This window comes from Myotis brandtii, unplaced genomic scaffold (assembly GCF_000412655.1).
Source record: "Myotis brandtii unplaced genomic scaffold, ASM41265v1 scaffold38, whole genome shotgun sequence".
In the NCBI taxonomy this organism is placed as follows: Eukaryota; Metazoa; Chordata; class Mammalia; order Chiroptera; family Vespertilionidae; genus Myotis; species Myotis brandtii.
In genome coordinates, this window is record NW_005364596.1 from 1556902 (window position 1) to 1573301 (window position 16400).

At 42.4% G+C, this 16400-nt stretch overlaps 1 protein-coding gene across 2 annotated transcripts in view; it reads left to right on the plus strand.

The window, feature by feature from the left end:
* CFI (complement factor I) overlaps positions 1-14344 on the plus strand; it is a 55836-nt gene extending 41492 nt beyond the window's left edge. For both annotated transcript variants that reach the window (XM_005872405.2, XM_005872406.2), the window contains 6 exons: positions 2399-2434; positions 4358-4461; positions 4612-4715; positions 8437-8714; positions 12294-12398; positions 13934-14344. In XM_005872405.2, coding sequence (XP_005872467.1) covers positions 2399-2434; positions 4358-4461; positions 4612-4715; positions 8437-8714; positions 12294-12398; positions 13934-14151 — 845 coding nt within the window. In that variant the 3' untranslated portion in view covers positions 14152-14344. The remainder of the gene's footprint in view (positions 1-2398; positions 2435-4357; positions 4462-4611; positions 4716-8436; positions 8715-12293; positions 12399-13933) is intronic.
* The last annotated feature ends 2056 nt before the right edge of the window (positions 14345-16400 follow it).

The window sequence follows — 16400 nt, forward strand, 5'->3', positions numbered from 1 at the left end:
CATTTGTGACTTGTTTCTTTGTCTCCGCATTTTGGCTGCTTCCCTGTGTTTGTTTCTATGTACTGGGTAGCTGCTAAGTCTCCTTGAGTTGATAGAGTGGCCTTGTGTGGTAGGTGTGCTATAGGACCCAGTGGCTCAGCCTCCCCAGTCACCTAAGGTGGATGCTCTTGGTGTACCCCTTTGTGGGTTGTTTACACAGTCTTGTTGTAGTTAACCCTTGATTGCTGTTGGTATTACTGGGAGGAATTGACCTCCAGGCCAATTGGCTGTGTTGACCAGCTGTGTCTACACTGGAAGATCTGTTGCACAGGAGACACCCTTATGGGGCAGGACTTGCTTCAGTAGGGCTTTGGTGCTCACTGAGTCTGCCCCTTGAGTGTGTCTCTTATGGATGTGAAGAGTTGTAATCTAAAAAGACCAGCTGTGTCTACACTGGAAGATCTGTTGCACAGGAGACACCCTTATGGGGCAGGACTTGCTTCAGTAGGGCTTTGGTGCTCACTGAGTCTGCCCCTTGAGTGTGTCTCTTATGAATGTGAAGAGTTGTAATCCGTTATCATCTCCAAGGAGGTGCAAGGTCAGCCACTGTCTGGGGCCTCCCAGCAGGAGCTACAGAGACATCTGCAGATTCCTCCTCTTTGTATGGGGTTTGGAAGTGCCCAGACGAGGCCTAGCTGTGAAGCAAGGCCACTGCTGCTGCCAGGTAGTGGGCCTTCTTTTGGAATCTCTGGAGCTCTCTGACCCAGCTGCAGTTTGTTTTAGGCGAAAGGATAGGCCATTCATATGCAAAAGCTGATGCGCACAGCTTGGGTGGGGTTGTAAATTGGGTGGGGCAGGGTCTCTGGGAATCACCAGGGCAGAGCAAACAGCAATGGCTTCCCTGAACCAGAGAAGTCCCTGGTTCTTCACATCCTGAGCACCCATGCAGTAACAATGATAGCTGCAAGCACCTCTAAGAGTAAGCCACCCTCACGTTCCTGTCCCAATGCCACACAGTCCAGTTTCTCCCTGTATGTGCCTGGGTCCCCCAGAGTCTCTCCCATAACTGGAGTTCAGAGCAAGCAGGAGCTTATATCTCCCTCCCGTTTTAAAGAACAACACATCCAGGTGCAAGCACTTTCCGCGCCTCCGCACCTCTTACCAGTCTTAATGCGCTTTCTTCACCTCTCTAGTTGTAGAATTTCTACTCAGCCAGCTTTCCCGCGGTTCTGGGTGGAAGTTGTTTTGCCGTTTAGTTGTAATTTTGATGTGGTTGTGAGAGGCAGCAAGTATAGGTGATTACCTATGCTGCCATCTTGGTTTCTCTCTGTTTTAGTGTCGGGGTCCAACCCCAGCAGGTCCAGGGGTCCCCAAAGGTGTGGACAGAGTCGGCGAAGAAGGAATGACACGGAGACAGCCTTCAGTTGATCAGCAGCCTAGTCAGGACCTCTAGCCAGGATCTCCAGCCAAAGTTCTGGTTAGGAACTGATCCGGATCTGATGTTTATTGTCTTGTTACATCTATATTTATACCAGCCGATTTTAATCCTGTCAACTTCTATTACAAAGGTTAGGGCGTCTCTTATCTCCATTCCAGGGAGTAAAGATTATGTAGCTTAAGCGTGATTGTTTGTAGTTCAAGTGATTAGCTACCCGCCTGGCACTTAGTTAAGGGGTTGTATCCCCTCCCTAACCTCAGGGAAAAATCCCCACCTGGGGAAACAACCTTTCTCGGAGAGGTGACCTTGGTTAAAACACATGGCGCTAAGGAGAGCAAACATATTAAGAACAATATGCTATATATGCCAGGTCCCTTGAAACATATGCTGTGCAGATGTTTCTTTCCTGCAGCGACTGTGTCAAGCAGCAAGAATGGACCGGCTTCCGGCATTTTAGTTTTTGCTTTTGACTTCCACATCCCAATGTCTGATACTAACCATGCCTGACACTGAAACCAATGAAATATCATTGTTTGCATGACCACTGAAAGAAGTGCCTTATTATGTACAAAAGGAGAGGAGCCTTTTCAATGACTCTTTTGGTCAGTGGCAGTGACAGCTCCCTACCTAGGTAAGGACCTTGTGAGTGCAGAGTTGAATGAGAAGCTTTCCTTCTCTGATCCGGGCGTTTTGCTTGCTTTAAATGCAGGAAACTACAGCACCATGAGCTTCACCATTCACTTATATCAACAGACACCTCAAGTTTATGCCTGCCAAATTCTACACAGTTCATTTTGAGCCTTCAGAATTATGTAGCCACAAAAAGGAAATGAGATGATGTGCTTTGGGGATTTTGTACTGTCCTTTTTAAAGGGAGGACAAGTTTTAAGACAGAAAATTATTATCCAAGTTTAATGATTGTAATGATTTGAGTTTTACTATTAACATAATTTTATGCATTGAAAATTTGTTTTATTATAGAAGAAACAGAAATTTTGACTGCTAATATGGATGCAGGTAAGTTAACATTACTGTTTTTTCTATTGGTGCACTGGTTTAATTTTAATTTTAATGTCAAGTGTGTATATATATGTGTGTGTGTGTATATATATATACTATAACTAATTCAAGCAACAATTACCTTTGGTATAAATTTAAGTAGAAAAAAATAACATTACTTCTCTCCTTTCTTTAATAAATACTTCTTGAGAACTGCTTTAAAAATTGATTAATGCATATGACTAATTTTGAAGTGAAACAATACTCTGGTCCTACATAAAGTTTTTCTATTTGTTTTGAGCTTTGTCAGGTCAGTTTTGTTGAAAACAACAAAATTTCAAGTATGACCCAGGACATTTTGAAATAGAAAAATAATGGATTTAATTGAACAAGCTATTCTTTTTCAATGTTTTAAACCATGATACTAGAAGGTCTGTGAAGATCTGTGCTCTGGCCAGTTGTGCACTATAAGCCAAATTAAATTTAAGTATTAAGTTCCTGGAAAATTCATAAGAGCTTTCAGGTCAGAGTGACTTGTATTAAATCCTGACTCAGTTATTTATTAGCTATATAACCTTAGATGAGTCACTTAACCTCAAATACAAATTGGGAATAAAATAGCTCCCTATTTTAGGGCTATATTAAACTGAAGTTCACACAAGACTCCCTTCTAATTGCCACGCTACAAAATTAATGAACATTGAAACAAATCAGGCAATAAATCAAGAATTTAGATCTCAAAGCTACAGCTACTCAGACGGGATTTTCAACAAAGGCCCTTTATTTTCTACTCAAGATAACATTAATTTCCTGATACTACCCAATCTGGTTTCACAGACAATGAATGAGGTCTCTCTTTTTCCCAAAGCCCAAGCTGACATTTAAAACTGGCTATTACACTCTTCCCCCACCTTAGGAGGGGTGGGAAGTTGTTCACAATATCTCTCCCTTGAGGACCTACCTCCTTATATGCTGAAAGCAATTGACAGTGATATTAATTTTCCTTTCTCATTTGGAGCTAAGAAGCACATCTGCAAAAAATGTTCATGTCATGGTGAAATAGAGAGAGAGAATAAGGAGAGCATCTTACACAGTTACTTTCTTCCTTTGTCATGAATTCTCTTGCAAATTCACGTCTTCAGCCTGGCTCTACCGTGTTTTCTTCCCAGTAACAAATGTGCCACATCTGAATGCTCACAGAGGAAGGAAACATCACCGCATGTCAAGTGGCTATACACATACCCCATCTCCTGGCCAACTGACCGGGAGTTGTCTAGGGTTCTCAGCACATGATCTCTCAGGGTTAATATGATGATTAAATGAGTTAACCTCATACAAAGTGCTTAGCATGGGGTCTGACACACAGAAAGTATTGAAAATATTTCCATATAAACAGCCTCTAAAAAGTAAAAACAATGCCCTGGCTAGTGGCTCAGTTGGTTGAGCATTGTCCCATGCACCAAAAGGTCGCCAATTTGATTCCCATTAGGGCACATCGATGTTTCTCTCTCTTCCTCTCCTTTCTTCTCGCTCTAAAATCAATAAAAACATATTTTTTTTAAAAAAAGTAAAAACTATGAAAGTGAGAAGAAAAGGGTTTTCTCTGAGACTACCCTGAGCTGACCCAGGAGTAATGCCTGGGTATGTGGCATCTCTCATTGGCCAAAGGTTGACAAATATTTAGCCCTTCAGTCAGCCTCTCTCTGCCACTAGTTCACCTTGAGGAAGATTTTTGAGAGAATTGATCCAATTTTAATATTAAGCCAGAATTTTTAAACAAGATGAATAGTACAGTTTAGCATCCCAAATAATTTGCTAATGAATCTGGCCTCTTTCATATTAGCTGTGACTCTGCTTTTTTTGTGGCATAGATAATCCAGAAATGTCTGCCCACAAGGTAATGGGTCCAAAATCATGACACAATCTCTTCTTTTCTTGAAGAAAGAAAACAGATAAAGTCATTGCTCCCTAAATTATCCTGTGGAGTCAAGCGCAGTGGACCCACTCGAAGGAAACGAGTCGTAGGAGGAATACCAGCACAACCGGTAAACCTGCGTGGAAGTCCTAATGTTCCTTCCTTCCCAGGAACAGCCTGAGTTGGGGGGAGGGGGGGGTGGGAATGGCAGTCTTGCGATGGAAATTTCTTAGAGCCGCCTGTTTGTAGAATGGCAGTGACCACACACTTGTCTTTACAGGGAGACTTCCCATGGCAGGTGGCAATTAGGGAAGATGATAAATTCAGCTGTGGAGGAATTTATATCGGTGGCTGTTGGGTCCTGACTGCTGCACATTGTGTCAGGTAACATATGTCTCCACTCGATTGTGAATTTCCTGAAACATGAAAATGAGTAATACAGATTGTGACAGATGATAAACAAAAGCATATGAGAAAAGTCATTGACAAGTTCCACCCTACTGACCCCTAAAAACCCTCTGCTATCACAACAGGGACTTCAGAGGCCAAACCCCCAAAGCCTACTGTGCTCCCCACAAACCAAATTGTTGACCCCAGCTGGCAAGGGCAGATCAAACCTGTATAGGTACCAAGTGACTTCACTTGGCTCATTTGCATGGTGGGAAGTAGGTTGGTACTCCATACATTTATCTCCTCCATTGACAAGGTTTTGAGATTCTTGGGTCAGAGAAGTAGGGTAGGCATAGTGTTTCTGGATTTAACATTAGCATGTGACAAAAGATGTCTTATAATTAACTACAGATCGGAAATATAACTTTTATGCAGGACCAATAAGGCAAGTTAATAAGTGTCTGGATTCATTCAAAAGGGATGTCATAACTGAATAACACAGAGTGGGTGTCTTAAACAACAGAAATTAATTTTCTCAGTCTGGAGGCTGGAAGTTCAAGATTAAGATATCGGTAGGGATGGTTTCTCTTTGGCTTGCTGTGGAGAAACAATCCCTACTGATATCATGATCTTCTTACTGTGTCCTCACATGGCCTTTTCTCCATGAGCCTGAATTCCTGATGTCTATGTATGTATGCATTTTGTTAATCCTCACCCAAGGATATTTTTCCATTGATTTTAGGGAGAGTAGAAGAGAGAAGGAAGACAGAGAGAAACATCGATGTGAGAGAAACACATTGATTGGTTGCCTCCTGCATGAGCCCTGACCAGGGCCCGGGGGAAAGGGAGGAGCCTGCAACAAAGGTACATGCCCTTGACGGGAATCGAACCTGAGACTCTTTGGTCCACAGGCTGATGCTCTATCCACTGAGCCAAACCGGTTAGGACTCTTTCTGTTTTTATAAGGAGACCAGTCATACTGGATTAAGGCTTCACTCCTATAGCCTTATTTAAAGCTCTTTGAAGGCCCGATCTCCAAACACATCCAATCACATTGGGGATTAGGCTTCAACATGTGAATTTTAGGGGGACACAATTCAGTCCACAACAGTGACTGCAGGAAAACACCTAAAAGTGTTGGTACTGACTAAAGGTCATCTTTGAGGAGAACACAGTTTGGAATTCTGACCTCCGTTCTGATCATTAGAATGAATGAAGTATTATTTATCGAGCACCTCTTACAGACCAAATACTGTGCCTGGCACTTTCACATGTGTCTTTTTTTTTTTTTTTAACATTCTCACAGTTCTAAGAAGTAAATACTACTCTTCCATTATATAGAGGAGCAGACTTAGACTGAGAAGTTACATGACTTGACTGAAGCTACACTACTAGCCAATAGCAGAGCCAGGATAAAGTCAAGGTCAACATATCTGACAGTAGCTTAGATGAAGGCCTACTTAACAAATCTGCAGATGACCCAAAGTTGAGAGGAATGAGAAACATGTTGAATGATTAAATATGTTGGGTGATACCCATGCAGATCCTCATGGGTTGGAGCAATGAGCCAAAATGTAATTTCTTCCAAAATGACCCTTTTCTCTTGGCTTCTGTGGTACACACTCTCCTGGTTTTCTCCCATCCTCTGTAGAGGCCACACCTTCCCTGCCATTTTTGCAGCTTCCCCCTCCTGTGACTGAGCATTATTGCTCAAGTGAAATTCTGGAGTTCTTCAATATTGAGCCTGGTTTCCCCTTCTCTTCTTACTTTTCTCCTTAAAGTTAACTGTGCTTTATGCTAAAACAATGCTATATGCTGACACAATGATATCTCCAGCCTGGACCTCTCCTCAAACCACTGACTATCTACAGTCAACTGTCTACCAATACTTCTTGGCTATATCTAAAGTACATTGAATTCAGAATCTCTAACACTGAGCTCATGATATGCCCCTGGCCCCAAATATGGGTCTGTTCCAGTGTTTCCCATCTCAGCAAATGACACCACCATTCATCTAGTTACACAAGGCAGGAATCTAAGCATCATCACATTTCACTCCCTCAACCCTACCACAGCCCAGCCAATATATCACCAACTCTAGGTGGCATTTTAAATTTCTAATTATTTAATTCTCAAAACTTTCCATCTCCCTGGTTGCCCTGCTTTCTCCTCTCATCTGGATTATATCAACTGCCTCCCAATTGGCTTATTTACATTCACTTTACCCACCACCTCCCCATCTATCCATTCTCTACTGTGCATCAAGAGCAATATTTCCATACCTGGTTTTGATCAGTTATTGCTTAAAATTCAATAGCTTTGCATTCCTCTTAGGATAAAAACAAAACAAAACAAAAAACTAAACAAAAAATGGCATGGCCCATTAAGCCCCATATGACCTGAGCCCTGCTTACCTTGGTCAAACACATCTTGCTCCACAGCTTCACCTCCTGCTTTCTGCACCACCCACTCTGGACTTCTTTCAGCTACTCAAGTGCACTTCTCTCCCTGCTGCAAAGAGACCATCATATGTTGTTTCCTCTGCCTGAATGGTCCTTCCTACCCTGTTTCTCTAGTTAGTGTGACTCGTTATTCAGATCTCAGCTTAATTTTCACTTCCTCACAGGACCTTTCTTGACTCCCTTAAGTCAAAGAGGCCCTCTTGGTAAGTTCTTAGAATCCATGTGCTTTCATTCCTTTCACTTTTCACAATAGAATACATACCTTCATTAGTGTGATATCTATTTAATGCTAAATCTCTCCATAAACCCTAAGCTCCATGAAGTTAGGAACTATTTCTGACTTTGTTCATTTCTGTATCCCAATGGCTACCATGGTACCTGGTATACAGTAGGTGCACACTAAGTATTTGTTTAGTAAATTGAATGCATAAACAGGGTTAACCTCTCAACAATATTCAGGACCTCTGATCCTGAAAAACAACCAAAATTAATATGAAGAACAGCATTTTTTGAACACTAAGTATTAAATAAAAGCATCCTGAATACCTCATTATCTCCTAGGACATCATTGTTTAAGGTGATTACCTGAGAAAAATGATGGTAGGTGCCCAACTTGCTGGAAACCAAGAAGTGAAAATTGGTATGAAATGGAGTGAGGCATAAGAACAGGCAATATTTAGCTCATTCGCCATTTCAACCAGATTTTAAAACAGCTGCTATGTTCCATGTACAATACTAGGCATGGACATCTACCCATAGATTAATAAGACACTGTTTTTTACTTCAAGGCTGTGAGCAAGTCAATATAATGCAAGGTTAGGAGGCAGTCTTAAAGGTCAGGATAACGACTGCTGTGTTCTTCGCTCTGAGAACCTCTGGGTTAGCAGAGTGATGAGAGTGTGTACTCTGACTCCCCCGTTCTGGGCTAGACACCGTCTGGTCTCTGCAAACACCTTCAGTGATGGTGCTTTCACTCCAGAGACAACCAACTCATTCTCCTCGTGGGCATCTCTGGATGTCCCTGATATTGAGCAGTTAGAGTATTCCTCTCTTTGTTTGCCCACTGACTTTATTTTAACACTGTCCTTAAACTTAATCACACTGCTTCATGAGAGCAAAGATAAACAAAGAAATCTGGGAAAGTGATAAATGTTCTTTAGAAGGGAGAATATAAAGACAAAGCATCAGAAGTCCTTGCTTATAGCTTTCTTTTTTATTAACGTATTTTATTTCCCTTTGATTTTCCATTATAGGGTCAGTAAAATTCACCGTTACCAAATATGGGTATCATTGTTAGACTGGATAAACCCGAATGCTGGGATAACTGTTCATCTGGCCAATAAAATTATTATCCACGAAAACTACAATGGAGCCACCTACCAAAACGACATAGCTTTGATTGAACTGAAAAAACGCAAAACACAAACTGATTGTGAGCTGCCTACTACTGTCCCTGCCTGTGTCCCCTGGTCTCCATATTTATTCACACCTAATGATAAATGCATCATTTCTGGCTTGGGTCGAGAAAGAGGTATGCATTTTACAATTTGTTATAATCAGAATCTAGGGGTTGAAAATGAATGGGAATAGAAATGCCTAGGAGCTAATCTCCTACTGCTCAGAGAGAATGGAGCATCAAATCCAGAAAAGTGAACAGCCAGCGAGGCCGGCTTCTGTGTGTGGGACCTGTGTCCCGGCCCAGCACGCTGGGCTCTGAGGTGCCCGCGCTTAGCTTACTGCTCCGCTGCCACCATCATGAAGTTCTTCATTCTTTTTGCAGGGGTCCCACCTCACATTTTCCTTTTCCACTGACTTTCGCAGATCCTGATCTGCATTTTCAAAGGATACCTACACTCTGTGAGCCTAAAGCAAACATTGATGGGCAACCATTTACCAAGAAAAAGTATAGTGTCAGGGGGACATGTAGCAGGTTTGGATTTGTTGGAGAGATCTGGGTGGAAGATGAACAGGTTGTCATAGGGATAGAAAAGGTATATGCTGAGACAGTGACCCCACAACCCTCTGCTTTCTCCTCTCTTCTCCCCCATTCTCCATGCCCCACACCCCCACATCCCACAAAGAAAAAGACATGAAAGATTCCTTCTTTCAGCCCCTATGATTTGAGATGAACATTCATATGAATAAGAGCTGTGGACACTTATGAACAAATTATTTAAAAGACCTGCTAAATGAGAGGTTAGATTTAAATTAGCCAATACTTTTCTTTCATCTTAAAGAGTTAGCCTTGAAATTTAGCTTCCTTATGACCGCTTAAACTCTCTTCGTAAATAAGTTCATTGCATTGGTCTTACAGACTCATATTTCAATTTGTCCTTTATAAACACCACACTAAAAAGTATAAAATATGTATGAATTGACCTGGATTGTGGTATGTTTGAATACCCAACACTTACAAAATACTAAATTTTATTAGTACTTAATTCATCCAGAAAGCATTATGTCCTTATATTTGTTATTTATTTATTTTTTTTAGAATACTTGGGTACATTTATAAGTATACACAAAAATACAGGTAAAAGAATATAATAAACCTACTTATCACCTAGTTTCCACAGTTATCATTATTCTCCATTCTTGTTTTAGCTCTCTGAATCAATCACTATTTCAATAGGATAATTAAGAAGGTTTATTTTTTTATCTTTCTTTATTTTTGTTAATCCTTATCCTGGGATAACTTTCCATTGATTTTTAGAGAGAGTGGGAGGAAGGGGGAGAAACAGAGAGAGAGAAACATCAATGTGAAAGAGACACATCAATTGGTTGCCTCCCAGTCCTGACCAGGGCCAGGGGTCGAGCTTAAAACCGAGGCACATGCCCCTGACCAGAATCGAACCCGGGACCTTTCAGTCCATGGGCCTATGCTCTATCCACTGAGCCAAACAAGCAAGGGCAGGAAGGTTTATTTTTCATTTTATTTTTTAAACTATATTTTTATTGATTTCAGAGAGGAAGGGGGAGGGAGAGGGAGAGAGAAACAGAAACATTAATGATGAAAGATAATCCTTTGGCTGCCTCCTGAATACCCCCCAATGGGTGTGCAACCTGGGCATGCGCCCTGACGGGGAATTAAACCATGACCTCTTAGTTCATAGGTCCACGCTCAACCACTGAGCCACTCAGGCCAGGCGAAGGTTTATTTTTAAAGGGGTTAATTACAAAGATGTAGGTGTGGGGTTGGGGAACCACAAGGGCTATGCAGAAACCCAGCACTAACAGAACCAAAACTGACACCTTTCCTAGATTTGAACGTGTAAAGGGACGGAGAAACTACCAGAAGGAGAAATAGCTTTAGGTATAGCAATGACCTTGAGTTGAAGGTTATAGCCAGCCCCAATCTTGCTAGCTTCTCTTCTCCCCTCCCTCCCTTCTGCTAGGTCTTCTGTTAGAAAGCATCTGAAAACCAGAGGCTAATGGATTCCTATTGAAGTATCCCTTTACCTCCAGGTCAGGCTCTTAGGGCAGCGAGCAAGGCATTGAAGAGTAGAGGGTGGATCTGTAGAGCTATTAAACACATTTCCAACACACGCTTATTTTTGTCCTGGAATATATTAAGTCAAATCCCAGATATCATGTAATTTCACCAATGAATATCTAGTAAAAATCTAGAGTATTTTTTATACTCAACAAAATGAAAGTGATTTGACAATGTCATCTAATAACCAGCCCATGATTAATATTTCTCAAGGAATATTCCTCAAGCTGCAGAGGCTACAAGGTAGAAAGACAAAGGCCAGCTCTCAAGGGACTTACAGCTCTCAAGGGATTCCTCTCCTAGGCAGGCAGGAGCCACCAGCCAGGAATGCTACCTTCAGACAGAACAATGTGACAAGTGCCTCAAAAATGATACAAAACAATTCAGGGGAGGGAGCTATCTCCTGAGTCATTAAAATTCTCCCCTGGTACAGCAGCTCCCAGTTTTTAAAGGCTTCTCCTGACTTAGGGGAAACGATAAATTACTAATTTTAAAAAGCTCTTATCCTGAGGAAAGTAGCCATCCTAAGATTAACTTGAGGTAGGACTTGAAGGAAAAAAAAAAGAAACTCTTCCCAGATTTGCCACATACTTTGGTGGGTTTTTGTCTCCCTCCACTTCCCAGAAGAGAACATCAGTTCTGCAGTTAACTCCTATGTGCTCACTACAGTGCTAGGGTCTTCGGGGTCATTCTCTCAGGACAAGCCAGAGATCTCTGTCCCCAGGTAGTTTATGGGTTAACTGAGAAGTTAAGCCATTTGCCATTAGATGTTTAATATATAATTTAATTACTGAGTTCATGGGTTAATTATATAAGTTTTTATTAAGCAACTACCGTGTTAGCATGAGGCTGGGTGCTGGTGCAGCAGTGGGTGAGTCAGGCCTGGGCCCTGCCCTCCTGGAGCATAAAAGTTACTGCAATCTGGGAAAAAGGAGGAGGAGGGGAGATGGGCAAAGATTCACTCCTCTACCTGGGACATCTCACCCTGTATTCTTAGGTTTTTCTCATCTTTCCTGGACTATGGATCAGCAACATTACCTGGTCCTTTGTTCAAGTCCCAAATCTCTAGCTTAAATGGAAAGGAAATCCTAAACCCTCTTTTAATCACTTTCAGATCACTTAGGAGATGGAGTTCCTCACAGACACAAAAAAACACACTCACTGATAACTTCATATGCATTTATTTTCACTTCTGACATTAAAAAGTTGTTTTCACTCAACAAGCACTTTGAAGGAAAGAGGGGACTAGAAGGAACTAGAAGCTATTTAGGTGAGAAGACCCTGGTCCCGATTCCTACCCAACTCCCCCACAAGGCTAGGCCATCAGAGGAGGAGTTTATCTCATTCATCTCAGAGTACTCAGCTCTTGATTAAACCAGTATGACTTCAGAATGTCCCTAGACTATTTTTAGAAAGGCGAATGTAGAAACTGGGGATATGAGCAGTGTATGATTAAATATGCTAATGAATTTAGCCTCAAAAGTTTATGAATCTGTTTGAGAATATACATATTCTTATATCTTCCTAATGGTGTACCAAACTATGAGACTAAATATTTATTTAGATTTCTCATTTGTGTCTTCTAAATGTGTATTTTTTTTCTCTCACTTTGTTTAGATAACCAAAAAGTCTATTCACTTCAATGGGGTGAAGTTCACCTAATAGCTAATTGCTCGAAGTATTACCCAGGTCGGTTCTTTGAAAAAGAAATGATATGTGCAGGTCAGTACTAAGTGGTTTTTCTGATGTATTTTTATACATACTCCCCAACAAAAGTGTATCCTCCCCCACCCCCCAATGAATTAGCCCCCTTGCTCTGGGCCCTGAACACGCTCATGTGGTTTCCTGGCTGTTGCATTATCACACTTTCAGTCCCCTCCCCTTAATTCAAGTCCCCTCATTCTAATACTAAGAGGAAAAGTCTTCCTTAAGTGAGCACACAGCAGTATAGCAAGGTGACTAAGAGCACAGACTCTGGAACCAGACTCCTGGGTTTACATCCCCGTTTTTACCCACTAGTACTCACGTGACCTTGAGCAAGTTTCCTCAATCCACAAAATTGAGGATCTTAGTAGATGAGGACGCTGAGATGCAGAAAGTTACATAATTTGGCCAAAGTCTTACAGACAACTGGTATATCCAGGATCAAAGCGCAACCTTCTTCAAAATAAAAATCCAAATGATCTAATGATCTTATTTTGAATGCATCCCATTGGAATGAAATTCTCCCTCCTTAGAAATCCCATTGCACTTCTTACAATACCTGCCACTGTCCCCCTTGATATTGTAGTGATGCCAGTGCCCCTACCTAATACAATTCAGCAGTTTCTACTTTCGGTGGTGACCCAAAGGCAGGGTACCAGCCAGGTAGTGCATTTATGATGTTTTATCGAAGCCACCAATAAGTAGTGTATTACTGAAAAAGGCCAAGTTACTGATATCCTATGAATTCTTGGATACAGTGATTTTAAAAGCTTGGAAAGTCATAAGAGTGAGAAGAAAGTAAACAGACTATTTCCTGTGCCCTCCCATATTAAAATGAAGTTCAGGATTATAGAGGACAAAAGGGGAGCATAGCACCAAATCTACCAGCGCTGAGGTCTGGCTGCCCAAGTCCAGACTCTGACACTTATTATGTATGGTCTTGGACAACAGAGAGGTTAATATTTATAACCTCTCTATACCTTATTTGTTTCATCTTAAAATAGGCATAATAATGATACCTCCTGGGGTTGTGTTGAAGATTAAAGCAATGAATGACTAATACATATAAGCACTCCATAAGCACTAGATATTCCTATTTTCCCACCCAGCCTACTTTCACACCCTAATTCTACCATCTACTAATTACTTAACCCGGGGCAATTTAGTATCTACTTTGTGTCTCATTTTCCATCTTTAAAATGAAAACTGGAATTTTGAGAAAATGATACTACTTACTGAAATAAAATATTTGGCCTAGCACCTGTCACACTCAGCATTTGATGCTATTTTCAGAATGCCATCTTATCATAGTATAAACCTACGTAAAGTAGGGAAGGCAGGGAGGGCACTTGATAAATTTAGAGAATGAGTAGATCAAGCATTTCCCAGCCTGTATCCTAACAACTCCTTGGGCCTAGCAGGGCTATGCAAGGGAGAAAGTGTGAGAAAGTGAAGTCATTTGCACTCCTTGACGGGAGAGGCAGGAAGGCAGCATGGTGGCCTTGACGAATGCAAGTAAATGTGTGATTTCCTTTCTCCTTTGTCTTTCTCAGGCACAGATGATGGTTCCATTGATGCCTGTAAAGGGGACTCTGGTGGCCCCTTAGTCTGTCAGGATGCCAACAACAAGACATATATTTGGGGTATTGTGAGTTGGGGTGAAAACTGTGGAAAACCAGATTTCCCAGGTGTTTACACCAAAGTGGCCAATTATTTTGACTGGATTAGCCATCATGTGGGAAGAGCTATTATTTCTCAGTACAATGTATAAAACTGTGATTCTTCTTCTTTCCACTCTTTTTCTTTCAGGAGTTCCATTTTAATTGAAATGATACTTCATAACTAGTACTTCTCTAGGGGGGAAAAAAAGCAAATTTTATTGAATATTTTTAAAGGTCACTGCAAAGTTTATGCCATATTGGAATTTTGCTGTGTAATTCTCAAATAAATATTTTAGTCTAGCATGCATGTCTTATTAGAAATGTGATTAAATGATCTCATCATAGAGGGGCGACATATTGACTATACTAAAGGTTTAGCTAGTTGAGTGACATTGGAGTCACATAAGCCTACTTTCACACCCTAATTCTATCACCTACTAGTTACTTGAACTTGGGCAATTTAATATCTACTTTGTGTCTCATTTTCCGTCTTTAAAATGAAAACTGGAATTTTGAGAAAATGATTCTACATACTGGAATAAAATATTTCCCATAGCACCTGTCACAGGGAAATAGCTGGCCTCACAGCTCTCATCCCATTTCCCTGCTTCTTTACAGACTAAAAGTTCTTGAAAAAATTGTCTTTAATTTCTCATTTCACAAGTTCATCTTGACTCTCTCTTGAAACCTCTCCACAGACAGCACAACACAACCACTGACTTCCTTGGTATCAAACCTCATGGTCAACCCCTCAGGGCATCACATTCCTCTGCTGAGCAGGCTGCCCCCAGCCTTTGGGCCTCAGCCCCCTCCCCAGCCTTCTCCTTCTGGTCACTTCTCTCTCTCTCTCTGCACTTCCCCTGGTGACCTCATCTAGACTCACTTTAAAAATCCTACCTGCAGTCCAATGACTCAAACATCGTATCTCCAGCCATGACTTTTCCTAGAACTCCGGACGTACATCTCCACCCGGATACCTCATAGCATTTCAAAAGAAACACGGTCACCCCAGGCCTCTGCTCCTTCTTAAACCTGTTCCTCCCTCCTTAGTAAACGGCACCAACATTCACTTAGTGTACAGTAGGCACCCAGTCTCTAGTACAGCTTTAATCTCAGCACAGCACTTGCCATCACCCAACATATTCTGTTTTTATCTGTCTACCTCTTCCCATTACACTGTAAGATACATGAGAAGAGAGACCATCTGTGTTCCTTCGGTCTGCATCCCTATTACTTGGTTCATAGAAGGTGCTCAGTAAATAAACATTAGCTGCTTTTATTATTATTTTTATTGACTGATTGGTTTTAGAGAAGGGGAAGAGAGAGAAAGAGAGAGAGCAACATCCATTTGTTGTTCCACTTATTTATATATTCACTGGAGGCCCAGTGCACAAAATTCGTGCACGGGGGTCCCTCAGCTCAGCCTGCACCCTCTCACAATTCAGGATCCCTCTCACAATCTGGAACCACTAGCTCCTAACTGCTCACCTGCCTGCCTGCCTGATCGCTCCTAACCCCCTCTGCCTGCCTGATCCCCCTAACTGCTCTCCTCTGCCAGCCTGATCCCCCTAACTGCCTAACTGCTCTCCCCTGCCAGCCTGTCCCCCTAACTGCTCTCCCCTGCCGGCGTGATCCCCCTAACTGCCTACCTGCTCTCCCCTGCCGGCCTGATTCCCCTAACTGCCTAACTGCTCTCCCCTGCCAGCCTGTCCCCCTAACTGCTCTCCCCTGCCGGCGTGATCCCCCTAACTGCCTACCTGCTCTCCCCTGCCGGCCTGATTCCCCTAACTGCCTAACTGCTCTCCCCTGCCAGCCTGTCCCCCTAACTGCTCTCCCCTGCCGGCGTGATCCCCCTAACTGCCTACCTGCTCTCCCCTGCCGGCCTGATTCCCCTAACTGCCTAACTGCTCTCCCCTGCCAGCCTGTCCCCCTAACTGCTCTCCCCTGCCGGCGTGATCCCCCTAACTGCCTACCTGCTCTCCCCTGCTGGCCTGATCCCCCTAACTGCCTAACTGCTCTCCCCTCCTGGCCTGATTGCCCTAACTGCCACCTTCTCCCTTCTCCACGGCACTGCCTTCTCCTGCGGCCTCTGCAAAAGGGACCGCAGTGCTGGCCAGGCCTTGGCCCTCACAGCCAGCATGACTGCCAGCCCTCGGCCCTTGCAGCCACTGTGGCTTTGTCCAGATGGACATCCAGAAGGACGTCTGCCCTACTTAGCATATTACCCTTTTATTAGTATAGATTGGTTGATTCTTGTGTGTGCTCCGACTGCAACCTTGGTGTATTGGGACAACACTCTATGAGCTACCTGGCCAGGGCCTATTATTAGTTTCTTAAAGCTCAGCTATCATCAACCTGA